We start from the raw sequence: 16,488 nt of genomic DNA on the forward strand, positions 1-16,488 counted from the left end.
TAAAGTACCCTTAGATTTTTTTTGTTGAAATAAAGCCAATAAGTATCAAAATACATTTTGGTACCAAAATATTGGTATCGGGACAACACTAATATATATATATATATATATATATATATATATATATATGTATGTATGTATGTATGTATGTATGTATGTATGTATGTATGTATGTATGTATGTATGTATGTATGTATGTATGTATATATATCAAATCAAATGAACTTTATTTATAGGTGCTGTACAATGGGCAGGTTAAAAGATAACACAAGAGGAACGAGCAAGCACAACACAACACAAACAGAGCACGATAAATAATTTATATATATGTATCCAGACAGCCCGGACCCCGGCCAAATTGTTTTAACCCAATGCGGCCCCCGAGTCAAAAAGTTTGGGGACCCCTGCATTAGTGCAACCACCACCTTTCTTAATACATACTAATATGAATAAAAAAATAATCAAAAAAATGTAAGCCTGGAATATTGTCGCTCCTTCTTGTGTGATATAATTATGTTAATCGCTCCTCTTGCCAGTTGTTACTGTTAACCACATGTTATACTATCAAAATAATATATATTTTTGCAAGTTTAATATAATTTTCTGTTATCTTACAGCCTCCAAATACCGGACCACCGCCTTTGCCAAGCTCCTCTCTTCCAGAGGGTTATTACGAGGAAGCCGTCCCTTTAAGTCCAGGGAAAGCCCCAGAATACATCACATCTAGTAAGTGTGTCATGACATATGCAACATATAGTTGTTTTTTATTTGGCTCATTTTTACCCCTTTTTTTGCCAGACTTTGATTCCGACGCAATGAGCAGCTCCTATGAGTCATACGATGAGGAAGAGGAGGACGAAAAAGGTCTGAAGACGCGCCACCAGTGGCCGTCTGAGGAGGCGTCCATGGATCTGGTGAAGGACGCCCGCATCTGCGCATTCCTACTGCGTAAGAAGCGTTTTGGACAGTGGTCTAAGCTCCTCTGCGTCATTAAAGATAATAAACTTCTGGTGAGTGCCACACTACCTACAGTATGTTCTAGGGGTGTAACGGGTAGGTAGTCAAACCTATGAAGAGTTATTCATGTTGTTACAATGTTGGATACTCCTGTTCAGCAATGGCAAAGTGTCAAATCATCAGGATTATGCATTAAGCGTAAGCTTGCAAGGACTTTTGGATGCCTCTGCCCGCAGTCTTCTGCAGTCTTTTTGAAAGATTGGCTGCGTTCTGATGTGACAGTAAGGTGAACGTACTTATTTGGACATTAAAGGGGCCCTACAACAAAACAACTTTTCTTACCTATTGGCTATTTGGGATCTGCAGAAGTCCCAAAAATTTGAACTCAAACTTTGGAAGCCTTGTGAAGATATTTACCGTATTTTTCGGACTATAAGTCGCAGTTTTTTTCATAGTTTGGCGGGGGGTGCGACTTATACTCAGGAGCGATTTATGTGTAGGGATTAGGGATGTCCCGATCCAGGTTTTTGCACTTCCGATCCGATACCGATATTGTTTTTGCATTTCCGATCCGATACCGATACTGACCGATACCGATACTGGCCTATCCGAGCATGTATTAAAGTTTAAAGTTATTTAGCCTACTTAGTTGTCAGAATCATGTTGAAAAGGGTTTTAGTACTCTTGATAACAACTAGCCAGCTGAATTCGGGGAGTTTGAATAATACACAATGGTTGGTAACAAGAAACTGACCTGTTTATTCAAGGATAAACACAAAATAGACAAAATTATACATGACAAACAGAAATGGCATCATTGAAACTAGGGCTGGGCGATATGGCCTTTTTTTAATATTGCGATATTTTAAGGCCATATTGCGAGACACAATATATATCTCGATATTTTGCCTTAGCCTTGAATGAACACTTGATGCATATACAGGTAATCACAGCAGTATGATGATTCTGTGTTTTGATTGATTGATTGAGACTTTTATTAGTAGGTTGCACAGTGAAGTACATATTCCGTACAATTGACCACTAAATGGTAACACCCGAATAAGTTTTTCAACTTGTTTAAGTCGGGGTCCACTTAAATTGATTCATGATACAGATATATACTATCAGATATATACTATCATCATAATACAGTCATCACACAAGATAATCACATTGAATTATTTACATTATTTATAATCCAGGGTGTGGAGGTGGGCGTTGGATGTAAGTGTCAAAAAGACAGCCAAAAGAGTTTGATATGAGAATAAATCTAAAGTTAAAATATAGGGTAGAAATGCACCCATTTGCAGGAAATGTAGTCTTGATTTTCAAAATTGTCTTTCAAGGCTTGCATGTCTACATTAAAACATTCTTCTTCGTACTGCATGAATATATGCTACTTTTAAACTTTCATGCAGAGAAGGAAATCACAACTAAAAAAATCACTATTTTTTTCATACGGTGTTGATCTGGAAATTTTTTGCCTCGGCATTTTGATGGTGTGGGCGTGTGGCACCGAACGGAGATAAGCGTCTCGACAGACGTTATAATATTTGAACAATGATGACGAAAGCTGTTTTCTCTGTCGTGTCCGTGTGTCGAAAATTGTTATGCGCTTATTTTTTTATTTGATTTTGTGCGTGGCATATCATTGCTATGCGCAATGGGCGCTTGAGCAGTTTGCAATTGCACAGGCGCGCACCTTAGAGAGAACGTTGGTCACACGGCTGCGCTAGCATCACAGCTAATGTTAGCCATGCTGCTACCTCCCTGCTCGGGGAGGACGTATACGTATGTGACGTATGACGTGACAGTATGTGACGTGTGTAAGAAGGTGCGCTTGCTGTCTGTGAGAGGGAGACAAAGGAAAGACTGAGAAGAGCCTGTCGTGTAATGCCAGCAGCTAAAAGCAACTACGTGAAAATTCACAGACCTGTGGATGTGTTGAAGGTGTGCTGGAAAATGCGGAACGGAAATTCGGAAGCAGCAGAAAAGTGGAATGTATTATTTAAATCGGTGCTTCGGAAAACACGGACCAGAGTTTTTTTTAAACTGGATCTGGATCGGCATTTTCCCATGCCTTGCCGATACGCAATTTTTGGCAAATATTGGCAGCCGACCCGATCCAAATATCGGATCGGGACATCCCTAGTAGGGATAAGAAATTATCGAGTTTGAGCCTATTATCGAATCCTCTTATCGAACCGATTCCTTATCGATTCTCTTATCGAGTCCAGATAGGTTGTTGTATATGGAAAAAAACACACAATATTTGGTTTAACAAATCACTTCACATTCTCTACTGCTCGCTACTATAGCATTACCATATCTGAGTTATTGTGCAGAAATGTGGGGAAATAACCACAAATGTGCGCTACATTCGTTAACCGTGTTAATTAGACTGATACATAATGTTGGATGTAAAGAACATACAAACACTTTATTTATTGAGTCAAAAATATTAAAGTTCGATGATTTGGTAAAATTGCAAACAGCTAAAATGATGTGGAATTAAATGATGGAATGGATTAAGAAAAGAAGTTAAACATTGTACTGATATGTTCAAATGAATAGTGCTTACAAAGTACAAAGAAGAATAGTTTTATAATACACCTCACGGTGCAACCTGGACACATCATCAGTGATTCTCCCGGGGTCATAGGGTGTTTCGGGTCTTAATCAAACACCCTCACCCAGGCGACTCAGCAGAGGGTGATCAGTCCCTCGACTTGTGTCCAGGTAGCGCTCTACGCCACGCGTCCCTCCTCCGACGGTCTGCCCTGGGGCTGCGCCGGTGGTGCTTGGAGGTTCTGGGCACTGTGGGGAGTGTCCGGGCCTGGATCCTCCTCTGTCTTATCAGGTGCCGTACAGGGTACTGGCACTGTGCGAGAATTATGAGAAATACTTTCAACCTTATTGAAAATAAGATATTCTTCATCTCAGTATATTAATAATGACTGAATTAATTAATTACATATTACAAAACTGTTGTATATACTAGGGATGTCCCGATCCGATATTTGGATTGGATCGGCCGCCGATATTTGCAAAAAAATGCGTATTTGCAAGGCATGGGAAAATGTCGATCCAGATCCAGTTAAAAAAAAAACTCCGCTCCGTGTTTTCCAACGCACCTATTTAAATAGTACATTCCACTTTTCTGCTGCTCCCTAATTTCCGTTCCGCATTTTCCAGCACACCTTCAACACATCCACAATTCTCACGCAGTTGCTTTTAGCTGCTGGCATTACACGACAGGCTCTTCTCACTCTTTCCTGTGTCTCCCTCTCACAGACAGCAAGCGCACCTTCTTACACACGTCACATACTGTCACATCATACGTCACATACTGTCACGTCATACGTCACGTACTGTCACGTCATACGTCACATACGTGTACGTCCTCCCCGAGCAGAGAGGTAGCAGCATGGCTAACGTTAGCTGTGATGCTAGCGCAGCCGTGTGACCAACGTTCTCTCTAAGGTGCGCGCTTGTGCAATTGCGCACTGTTTAAACGTCCTCTGCGCATAGCAATGATATGCCACGCACAAAATCAAATAAAAAAATAAGCGCATAACAATTTTCGACACACGGACACGACAGAGAAAACAGTTTTCATCATCATTGTTCAAATATTATAACGTCTGTCGAGACGCTTATCTCCGTTCGGTGCCACACGTCCACACCATCAAAATGCCGAGGCAAAAATTTCCACATCAACACCGTATGAAAAAATTAGTGATTTTTTTAGTTGTGATTTCCTTCTCTGCATGAAAGTTTAAAAGTAGCATATATTAATGCAGTATGAAGAAGAATCTTTTAATGTAGACATGCAAGCCTTGAAAGAAAATGTTGAAAATCAAGACTACATTTCCTGCAAATGGATGCATTTCTACCCTATATTTTAACTTTAGATTTATTCTCATATCAAACTCTTTTGGCTGTCTTTTTGACACTTACATCCGGCGCCCCCCTCCACACCCTGGATTATAAATAATGTAAATAATTCAATGTGATTATCTTGTGTGATGACTGTATTATGATGATAGTATATATCTGATAGTATATATCTGTATCATGAATCAATTTAAGTGGACCCCGACTTAAACAAGTTGAAAAACTTATTCGGGTGTTACCATTTAGTGGTCAATTGTACGGAATATGTACTTCACTGTGCAACCTACTAATAAAAGTCTCAATCAATCACTCAAAACACATAGAATCATCATACTGCTGTGATTATATGCATCAAGTGTTCATTCAAGGCTAAGGCAAAATATCGAGATATATATCGTGTATCGCAATATGGCCTTAAAATATCGCAATATTAAAAAAAGGCCATATCACCCAGCCCTAGTTTCAATGATGCCATTTCTGTTTGTCATGTATAATTTTGTCTATTTTGTGTTTATCCTTGAATAAACAGGTCAGTTTCTTGTTAAACAACCATTGTGTATTATTCAAACTCCCCTAATTCAGCTGGCTAGTTGTTATCAAGAGTACTAAAACCCTTTTCAACATGATTCTGACAACTAAGTAGGCTAAATAACTTTAAACTTTAATACATGCTCGGATAGGCCATTATCGGTCAGTATCGGTATCGGTCAGTATCGGTATCGGATCGGAAATGCAAAAACAATATCGGTATCGGATTGGAAGTGCAAAAACCTGGATCGGGACATCCCTACTCAAGAGCGACTTATGTGTAGGGATAAGAAATTATCGAGTTTGAGCCTATTATCGAATCCTCTTATCGAACCGATTCCTTATCGAGTCCAGATAGGTTGTTGTATATGGAAAAAAACACACAATATTTGGTTTAACAAATCACTTCACATTCTCTACTGCTCGCTACTATAGCATTACCATATCTGAGTTATTGTGCAGAAATGTGGGGAAATAACCACAAATGTGCGCTACATTCGTTAACCGTGTTAATTAGACTGATACATAATGTTGGATGTAGAGAACATATAAACACTTTATTTATTGAGTCAAAAATATTAAAGTTCGATGATTTGGTAAAATTGCAAACAGCTTAAATGATGTGGAATTAAATGATGGAATGGATGAAGTAAAGAAGTTAAACATTGTACTGATATGATTCAGTTTAAGAGGTTGTTCAAATGAATAGTGCTTACAAAGTAAAAGAAGAAGAATTATAAGAAATACTTTCAACCTTATTGAAAATAAGATATTCTTCATCTCAGTATATTAATAATGACTGAATTAATTAATTACATATTACAAAACTGTTGTATATACTAATTCACAGATATTTTATTATAAAAAGGTCAGTAAATGATGTATATATTTGTAAACGCTATGAAGTGGGAAAGGGGTAGGATTAAACAAGCTTTACTTCTTCCTACTCCTGTAAAGTGAAATGATATGAAACTGTGATGTATTATACTGTAAGTGTGTTCATGTTCCAAATAAACTAAAGAAAGAAAGAAAGCACTAGTTTATTAGACAGACTTGCAAACTCTGTCATGGTGTAGATTACAAGATAACGTTAACGTTATCAGACACATACAAAAAGGCTCACGTTAACGTTACCGTTAGTAGCTGACTATGCTTAGGTAACGTTAGTCTAGCTAACATTACTGCAGTCCTGGTTGACATAAGAGGTAACTTTACTACAAGTGAGCAGATATGGAAATTAACCGGCAACAGTTAACGTTAGTTACTAACCGGCGTCACCGCCACTGTAGCTGGGACTGGGGCAGCTGGCAGAAGAAGAGGGGCGTTCTTCGTCGTCTCTGCCGCTGCTTCGAAGACACGACACGCTTGTTGTACTTCCCCCGCTTACACGAGAGCGAAGCCTGGCAATAATTGCATATTGCCGCTTCCTCGTTTTTTTTTTGGTGAAATGAAGCCATGCCTTGGAGCACTTTTTCCGGTCCATTTTTTTCCTGCTTTTCCTATCTGCGCCTAATGACTGAGCTACGTGACGTCATTTGTTGTGATGTCACACGGGGCATATTTGATGTTCAAACTCATAAACTTTTTTTGCATCCATCCATCCATTTTCTACCGCTTATTCCCTTTGGGGTCGCAGGGGGCGCTGGAGCCTATCTCAGCTACAATCGGGCAGAAGGCGGGGTGCACCCTGGACAAGTCGCCACCTCATCGCAGGGCCAACACAGATAGACGATAGACAGACAACATTCACACTCACATTCACACACTAGGGCCAATTTAGTGTTGCCAATCAACTTATCCCCAGGTGCATGTCTTTGGAAGTGGGAGGAAGCCGGAGTACCCGGAGGGAACCCACGCAGTCACGGGGAGGACATGCAAACTCCGCACAGAAAGATCCCGAGCCCGGGATTGAACCCAAGACTACTCAGGACCTTCGTATTGTGAGGCAGATGCACTAATCATTAAATTAGAATTTCATGGCTGCAACACGTGCCAAAGTAGTTGGGAAAGGGCATGTTCACCACTGTGTTACATGGCCTTTCCTTTTAACAACACTCAGTAAACGTTTGGGAACTGAGGAGACACATTTTTTAAGCTTCTCAGGTGGAATTCTTTCCCATTCTTGCTTGATGTACAGCTTAAGTTGTTCAACAGTCCGGGGGTCTCCGTTGTGGTATTTTAGGCTTCATAATACGCCACACATTTTCAATGGGAGACATGTCTGGACTACAGGCAGGCCAGTCTAGTATCTGCACTCTTTTACTATGAAACCACGTTGATGTAACACGTGGCTTGGCATTGTCTTGCTGAAATAAGCAGGGGCGTCCATGGTAACGTTACTTGGATGTTTTCGCCTTGCCTTCACATGGCTACAGGGCGTCATGCTCGGGACCAACTCTGAAACCCAGTTGTCAATACTCTCTCAATACAGAGCTCTGGTTTGAGACTGTCATTATTGCCACAAGTGGTGGTAAAGTTAAAGTACCAATGATTGTCACACATACGCTAGGTGTGGTGAAATTTGACCTCTGCATTTGACCCATCCCCTTGTTCACCCCCTGGGAGGTGAGGGGAGCAATGAGCAGCAGCGAGGGCCATGTCCGAGAATAATTTTTGGTGATTTAACCCCCAATTCCAACCCTTGATGCTGAGTTCCAAGCAGGGAGATAATAGGTCCCATTTTTATAGTCTTTGGTATGACTCTGCCGGGGTTTGAACTCACGACCTACCGATCTCAGGGCGGACACTCTAACCACAAGGCCACTGCTCAACTTAAGTGTATTACAACTGAGTACCACTGATGTCCACACGTACCACTGCTGAGAAACATATTTTTGCCGGCTCTCTAGGGCAGTGTTTTTCAACCTTTTTTGAGCCACGGCACATTTTTTGGGTTGAAAATATAAGGAGGCACACCACCAGCAGAAATCCTTAAAAAAAACGAAACTCAGTTGACAGTAAAAAGTCGTTGTCGCAATTGTTGGATATGACTTTAAACCATAACCAACTATGTATCAATATAGCTCTTGTCTCAAAGTAGGTGTACTGTCACATCACGCCATTTCTTGCTGTTTTCCTGTGTGTAGTGTTTTGGTTCTTGTCTTGCGCTCCTATTTTGGTGGCTTTTTCTCTTTTTTTGGTATTTTCCTGTAGCAGTTTCATTCCTTTTTTGAGCGATATTTCCCGCATCTACTCTGTTTTAGCATTCAAGACTATTTTAGTTGTTTTTAAACTTCTTTGTGGGGACATTGTTGACTGTCATGTCATGTTCGGATGTACATTGTGGACGCCGTCTTTGCTCCGCTTTAAGTCTTTGCTCCACAGTAAGTCTTTGCTGTCGTCCAGCATTCTGTTTTTGTTTACTTTGTAGCCAGTTCAGTTTTAATTTAGTTCTGCATAGCCTTCCCTAAGCTTCAATGCCTTTTCTTAGGGGCACTCATCTTTTGTTTATTTTTGGTTTAAGCATTAGATACCTTTTTACCTGCACACTGCCTCCCGCTGTTTCCGACATCTACAAATCAATTAACTACCGGCTGCCACCTACTGATATGGAAGAGTATTACACGGTTACTCTGCCGAGCTCTAGACAGCACCGACACTCAAAAACAACACATCATTTGCAGACTATAATTACTAGTTTGCAAAATATATTTTAACCCACATAGGTGAAATTAGATAATCTCCCACGGCACACCAGACTGTATCTCACGGCACACTAGTGTGCCACGGCACAGTGGTTGAAAAACACTGCTCTAGGGGGTGCTCTCAGTCCAACAATGGGACTTAAGAACACTATTTTAGATAGTCAGTCATGTTGTCTCCACCACAACCTACTTACGCCATCGCGACATTTTGGCAGTGTTGTTTTGGTTGTACAAGTATTCAGCCAAAAGCCCAAAATGCAGCATGGGGCCAATTTCGGTGCTGCAATATTCGGTGCATTAGTACAGTGGTTCTCAACCTTTTTTCAGTGATGTACCCCCTGTGAAAATGTTTTTAATTCAAGTACCCCCTAATCAGAGCAAAGCATTTTTGGTTGAAAAAAAGAGATAAAGAAGTAAAATACAACTCTATGTCATCAGTTTCTGATTTATTAAATTGTATAACAGTGCAAAATATTGCTCATTTGTAGTGGTCTTTCTTGAACTATTTGGAAATAAAGATATAATAAAAATAACTAAAAACTTGTTGAAAAATAAACAAGTGATTCAATTATAAATAAAGATTTCTACACATAGAAGTAATCATCAACTTAAAGTGCCCTCTTTGGGGATTGTAATAGAGATCCATCTGGATTCATGAACTTAATTCTAAACATTTCTTCACAAAAAAAGAAATCTTTAACATCAATATTAATGGAACATGTCCACAAAAAATCTAGCTGTCAACACTGAATATTGCATTGTTGCATTGTAATGCATGGAATAGCCTACTTGATTTGATGTTCAGTTTATGAACTTACATTCATATTTTGTTGAAGTATTATTCAATAAATATATTTATAAAGGATTTTTGAATTGTTGCTATTTTTAGAATATTTAAAAAAAATCTCACGTACCCCTTGGCATACCTTCAAGTACCCCCAGGGGTACGCGTACCCCCATTTGAGAACCACTGCATACCTGCCAACTACTCCGGTTTTCCCGTAATTAGTACGGTTTTCATCAACCTATTCCGGGTTACGGTTGCAGTGATAAAAAAATACGTTTTTTCATTAATTGAAAAAAATTATTTAAAAAAAAGTTTTATTCACGAAATCGCGTAACAACAATGACAATCGACACTGCTTCCCGTAACTTCCTATCGAGCCATTCCGAATGCCATGCGCGAGGCTATTTATAGCACCGCTGCCAAGCACGAGGCCATTGTTTCCAAGCGAGCGAACGATCATGGAATCAGCCGGAGAAAAATCGCAAACGAGTCTTAAACCGAAAAGAAAACTGCAGTCATTCCGTGAAGAATATTCAAAAGCCTATCCGGGAATAATTATCCGTTCCAAAAAGGGTGAAAACTACGCGAATTGCACCTTGTGCAGACAAGATTTTTCGATCGGACACGGAGGAATTAGCGATGTAAAAGACCACGTTGGGACAAAAAAACACAAGTCTAATGCCGTTGCTAGCGATACAAGTGGAAAACTTTCAACGTTTTTCGTCGCCCAAACAGATTCTTTGGATGTGATAAATGCCGAAGTTTTATTTACGGAGGCAATAATTGAGCATGGACTTCCAATCGCACTATCATTTTTGCAGTATGATCAATCTGATAGAATACATTTGGATTTTAGCCACAAAAAGGTAATGACACCAATGTTATCTATTGGAATTGTTTAGTACTGTAATACTGTTAAAAGTGTTTATACTATTTATGCTTTCAAGTCCAAGTTGAAGAAATCTTGTTAAATGTTGACAGTATAACTACCAAAATACAGAAGTATGTCCTTAATATTTTTGCAGTGCTATTTCTGTTGAAAAGTTAAAATGATTACATTAGAGATGTGATGTGCCACTTTTCAAGTGTCTGATGGCTTAAATTAATTTTCATTAATTTTTCATATTTTGAATTCTTTTGAAAGGCTTACAAAAAAACTACATTTGAATTGTAATTCCATGCTATTGACAGGACTATTAATTTTAATGAAGTTAGCTTACCATGTTTACAGTATGATAATTGTGATAGAAATGTGAATTTTAGGCACAGAATATTTTTTACAATTGAACAAGGCAGTAGATTATACAAGCTTGGACAGAAAGTTAATAATGACACCAATTTTTTTTTTAATGGAATTGTTTAGTACTGCTTTACCATTTGTTTACTGTAAAAGTGTTTATACTGTTTATACTTTCAATTAACAAATTTAAGTCTTGTGAAAGGTTGACAGGATAACTGGCATTAACTGTCAAAATAATTTCAAACTATTGAAGTTAGCTTACAGAATAAACATGTCAATCAACCCATATGATTTTTGCTGTAATATTTTTGTTTTGAAAAGTCACTGTGACTGATAGAAAAGTGATGGTTTTAGCAACATTTTAACCTGTCTGAATGCTAATAATCATTTTGCGTCGGGGGGCGAAGCCTGAACCCCCCACCAGGACTTTGTCCTGGACCTACCGGGGCCTGCGGCCCCTGGACCCTGGCTACTAGGTTTTTCTGATTTCAAAAGTTGGCAGGTATGCCACTGCATTAGTAGTCTTACAATTGATTTGTTTCTGAAGTACATGCACCTACCCTTCTGCAGGAAAACTTAGACTTAGACTTCCTTTTTATTGTCATTCAAATTTGAACTTTACAGTACAGATTAGAACGAAATTTCGTTGCAATAGGTCATGGTAGTGCAGGATAAAAAAAGTAATAAGGTGCAGATATAAATAAATAGATTACTGTACATATATATTGTCTTTATATTCCAACCAGTTAATCAATTTTGGGGGGCAATTGAGGGTATTATTATGATGCGTTCAAGAGTCTTACGGCCTGAGGTAAGAAGCTGTTACAGAACCTGGAGGTTCTGCTTCGGAGGCTGCGGAACCTCTTTCTAGAGTCTAGCAGTGAAAACAGTCTTTGGTGGGGGTGGGAGGAATCTGCAGATTTTCTGAGCCCTGGTCAGGCAGCGGCTTTTTGCGATCTCCTGGATAGGAGGAAGAGGAGTCTTGATGATCTTTAAAGGAAAATTTACTTTGATGTAAACATCTGATCACCTGTTTTGTTTGAAAAGTCCAGTTTGGAGAAATGGTTTAGCTTGACTGTGTAATCCTCCGTGTTGGCAGCCAACTTCATTCATTCATTCAGCTGAGCATTCCATTTTTTTTTTTAGCGTATGACTTGTGAGCTCACGTTTTTTTATGGTGCCTCTTGGTATGTTCTTTTCTGTTTCCATAGCCCGGTTAGTAGTGATAGGTCAATCGATACCGAATCATTGATGCAATATGAAAGACAAGGAGTGATACTGTGTCCCTCGATGAAACTATGTGACCGACACACTTTACGTGTCATTTGACTGTGAAGCGCCAAAATGTGTTTATCAGGAAGCTCTTCTTTCGGCTCCCGTGTCACAGCTCAAACCTAAAGAAGTTGGAAGATTAGCGAGATGCGTTTGGTATCAAGTTTCGTCGCCATCATCAATCTAAATCGAACTGAGGAAAAGGAATTGTTCCAAAGAGTGGGACGACTCCAAGTAGGGTAAAAGTATTTATTTTCCTGCTTACTCTTTAGTATTTCATATTCCTTTCTACCAAGCTTTTAGTTTAAAAAAAGAGCAATCATATTTACTAACTGTTCTTCAAATGTAATACCTTTTGTAATCCAGCAGATGGCAACATTACGAAACACCAACACAGTGTCAGTGCATTATCAGTATAGCCAATGTGTTTAAAGGGGAACATTATCACAATTTCAGAATGGTTAAAACCATTAAAAATCAGTTCCCTGTGGCTTATTATATTTTTCGAAGTTTTTTTCAAAATTTTACCCATCACGCAATATCCCTAAAAAAAGCTTCAAAGTGCCTGATTTTAACCACCCGTCCATTTTCCTGTGACGTCACATAGTGAAGCCAACACAAACAAACATGGCGGAAAGAACAGCAAGCTATAGCGACATTAGCTCGGATTCAGACTCGGATTTCAGCGCCTTAAGCAATTCAACAGATTACGCAGGTATTGAAACGGATGATTGTAGTGTGGAGGCAGGTAGCGAAAACGAAACTGAAGAAGAAACTGAAGCTATTGAGCCTTATCGGTTTGAATTGTATGCAAGTGAAAACGACGACAGCCAGCGACACAGGAGAAAGCGAGGACGAATTCGGCGATCGCCTTCTAACCAACGATTGGTTTGTGTTTGTTTGGCATTAAAGGAAACTAACAACTATGAACTAGGTTTACAGCATATGAAATACATTTGGCAACAACATGCACTTTGAGAGTGCAGACAGCCCAATTTTCATCAATTAATATATTCTGTAGACATACCCTCATGTCAGCAGGCCAGGGAAGCTAGGGTCGATATTCTTCTCTTGATCATCTTCGGGACGGTGTGAGCCAAGACATCCAGGGGGTTTAGCTCGCTCGTCTGCGGGAACAAACTGCCGCCATTGCTTGCCGTGCTACCGAGGTCCTTTGTCCCTGAATTGCTCACACACTCCGGCAGATTCAATGGGGGTCTGGCGGCAGATTTCTTTGACTTTATCGTTGGAAATGCATCTGCTTTGTGTGTCGCAGGATATCCACACATTCTTGCCATCTCTGTCGTAGCATAGCTTTCGTCGGTAAAGTGTGCGGAACAAACGTCCAATTTCTTGCCACTTTCGCATCTTTGGGCCACTGGTACAACTTGAATCCGTCCCTGTTCGTGTTGTTACACCCTCCGACAACACACCGACGAGGCATGATGTCTCCAAGGTACGGAAAACAGTCGAAAAAACGGAAAACAACAGAGCTGATTTGACTCAGTGTTTGAGAAAATGGCGGATTGCTTCCCATGTCGCTCCGAGAGCGAATATTAGAAAGGCGTTTAAATCGCCAAAATTCACCCATTTAGAGTTCGGAAATCGGTTAACAAAATATATGGTCTTTTTTCTGCAACATCAAGGTATATATTGACGCTTACATAGGTCTGGTGATAATGTTCCCCTTTAATGAAGGGATTGTTGATGATCACCTCCTTGTAGCATCTGATAGACGCTGTTTTTATTAAGTAGTCACATAATTCAGTAACTTTGCACTTAGCAGTACTGCTACTTGCTGGATCTGCCTAACACTCGGCTTGTAAAACTTGTCGCTCATCCCCTTTATATTCAGGCACAAAAATATGAGGTTCTGGATAAGGGTGTAACTGTACGTGTATTTGTATTGAACCGTTTCCGTACGGGGGGTTCGGTTCGGTTCGGAGGTGTACCGAACGAGTTTCCACACGGATGTATTAAGTAGCGCACCGCACGTTTTGTAAACAATGCACACTGAGGCACAACACTCGGCATACCTAGCAACGACCTGGCTGCGACAACATGTGAAAGACCCTCCTGCCTTGTTAAGATCTCCCGTTTGGGAACATTTCAGCTTCACGGTGCGATACAACAATGGATAACATCGCTTCAACGAAGAGAAAGACGAACAAACACAGATCCCACCGCATTCAAGCAGCTTCTCCTCGGCGATTCAGACAGGGCTGAAGCAATAACAAATGTTTTTATAACAGCAGATTTAAGACCATATTGCATTAAAAACTAGATTTTGACCCACTTCTATGGTGGAAGAACAATGAGCCCATATATCCTCTTACTGCCAAGTTAGCCAGGCACTACCTCGCCATACCTGCTACCTCCGTGCCCAGCGAAAGGGTATTTTCCACGGCTGTAGACATTTTAACTGCAAGCAGGTGTGCTCTTTCTGCAGACAATGTGGATAAACTGATTTTTCTGGCAAAAAACATGAAAATTGAGTGAAAGTCACCAGGGTTAAAGGCTGGGGCAGGGAAAGAAAAGTTAATCTGAGGCTGAGTTGACTTGAAACTGTTTAATGTTGCACTTTTTGTATGTAGAAGAAAAGTTTGTAATTTTATTTAATCTGAGCAACAACTTGAAGCAGTTTAATGTTGCACTTTATATGTGGAAATGTTGCAATTTATATGTAGAAAGGTTTTGTTAAAAAAAACAATTCTGAGCCTTATCTTGTTTAGTTTTTATTTTATATATGTTGACTGCATTAACCCTGGCAATGGACCCTGTGTGTATATGTATGTTATTGTTATGCTTAACATTCATGACCGCCTGCTGTTGCACTGATCAGCCTAGTGGTGGCTCACATCCATCACACACAGCTATTTTAAAGCAATGTTAAAAGGATAAAGCCATTGTTTACAAATTTTGGTAAATAAATAACCAGAAAATGTATATTTTGTTGTTTTCTTACTGTACCGAAAATGAACCGAACCGTGACCTCTAAACCGAAGTACGTACCGAACTGAAATTTTTGTGTACCGTTACACCCTTAGTTCTGGATCATCATTTGTCTCAGAGTCTGCCATGATTAGTGGAAAAAGCGAACTTTGTGTTTGTGAAGTTAACCTCTTAAGGCCCAAGCTGTTTTTTTACATGCTTTTTTTTATTTATCTTTGCTATTTGGGCTAATTGGACCCTAATTAGAATAAAAACTAAGAATCATCTTTTGATATGATGTACTTAGTCCATAAGTACACAAATGTGTACTTCATGTTTAGTGACATACTAATTCTTATTTTTACACTTCTTTTTCCAAATTCCATTGTATGTTATACTCTTCTGACACCACCAGATGGCAGTATAAGTGTCCACATAAGCGGCCATGAGACCCCAATTCAGTAGTGTACACGATTTTGGAAATAAGAGCTAAAAGGTGCTGTGCACGCATGTGGCCACTAAGGCCTTTAGAGGTTTTAATGCGCCGCCGTATGCTCAAAATGACCAAAATACGTAATTATTACATGGAAATGCCCCCCTCTACCTCAAAGAACTACTCACCCCCAAATCCTCCACTCGACACCTCCGCTCCGGACAAGTAACCTCCTCCAACCTCAGAGGACAAAGCTACGAACAATGGGAGACCGGGCTTTCTGCTCCGCCGCTCCCAGTCTGTGGAACTATCTCCCTGACCACCTGAGGGCACCACAGACTGTGGATGCTTTTAAAAAAGGCTTAAAACCCCTTCTTTTTAAAAAAAAAAAAAAGCCTTTTTTTTTTAGATATATACATACTAGTTCTAGCTATTTGGCTGTTATAGTTTTTATTTTTATTTATTTTTTATTATCTTTTTATCTTAATTTTTTTAATACACTGTTGCACTTTGAGGTTGTTTACTCAATGTAAAGTGCTTTTTACAAATAAAATCTATTATTATTATTATTATTATTATGTTATTATGAATGTGTTTAAGATGATGGACAACAATTTTACCTATCGTTCAAAATCATTATGAAAGACATGACGACAGTTGTATTTTTTTTATGCATTCCAAATATTAAATAAAGCACTTAAAAACATCCAAACGCCTCATTTAAGGTTTTATATATATGATGTACGTATATATGTAATGTATTAACATTTATAATAACATTTAATATATATGTATTTTG

General features: G+C 39.3%; 1 protein-coding gene across 3 annotated transcripts in view; it reads left to right on the forward strand.

The window, feature by feature from the left end:
• afap1 (actin filament associated protein 1) overlaps positions 1–16,488 on the forward strand; it is a 243,923-nt gene that overhangs the window by 147,890 nt on the left and 79,545 nt on the right. For all 3 annotated transcript variants that reach the window (XM_061961210.2, XM_061961209.2, XM_061961211.2), the window contains exons 4-5: positions 618–726; positions 799–1,010. In XM_061961210.2, the coding sequence (XP_061817194.1) occupies positions 618–726; positions 799–1,010 (321 nt within the window). The remainder of the gene's footprint in view (positions 1–617; positions 727–798; positions 1,011–16,488) is intronic.

Source organism: Nerophis lumbriciformis, linkage group LG05 (genome assembly GCF_033978685.3).
Source record: "Nerophis lumbriciformis linkage group LG05, RoL_Nlum_v2.1, whole genome shotgun sequence".
Classification (NCBI taxonomy): domain Eukaryota; kingdom Metazoa; phylum Chordata; class Actinopteri; order Syngnathiformes; family Syngnathidae; genus Nerophis; species Nerophis lumbriciformis.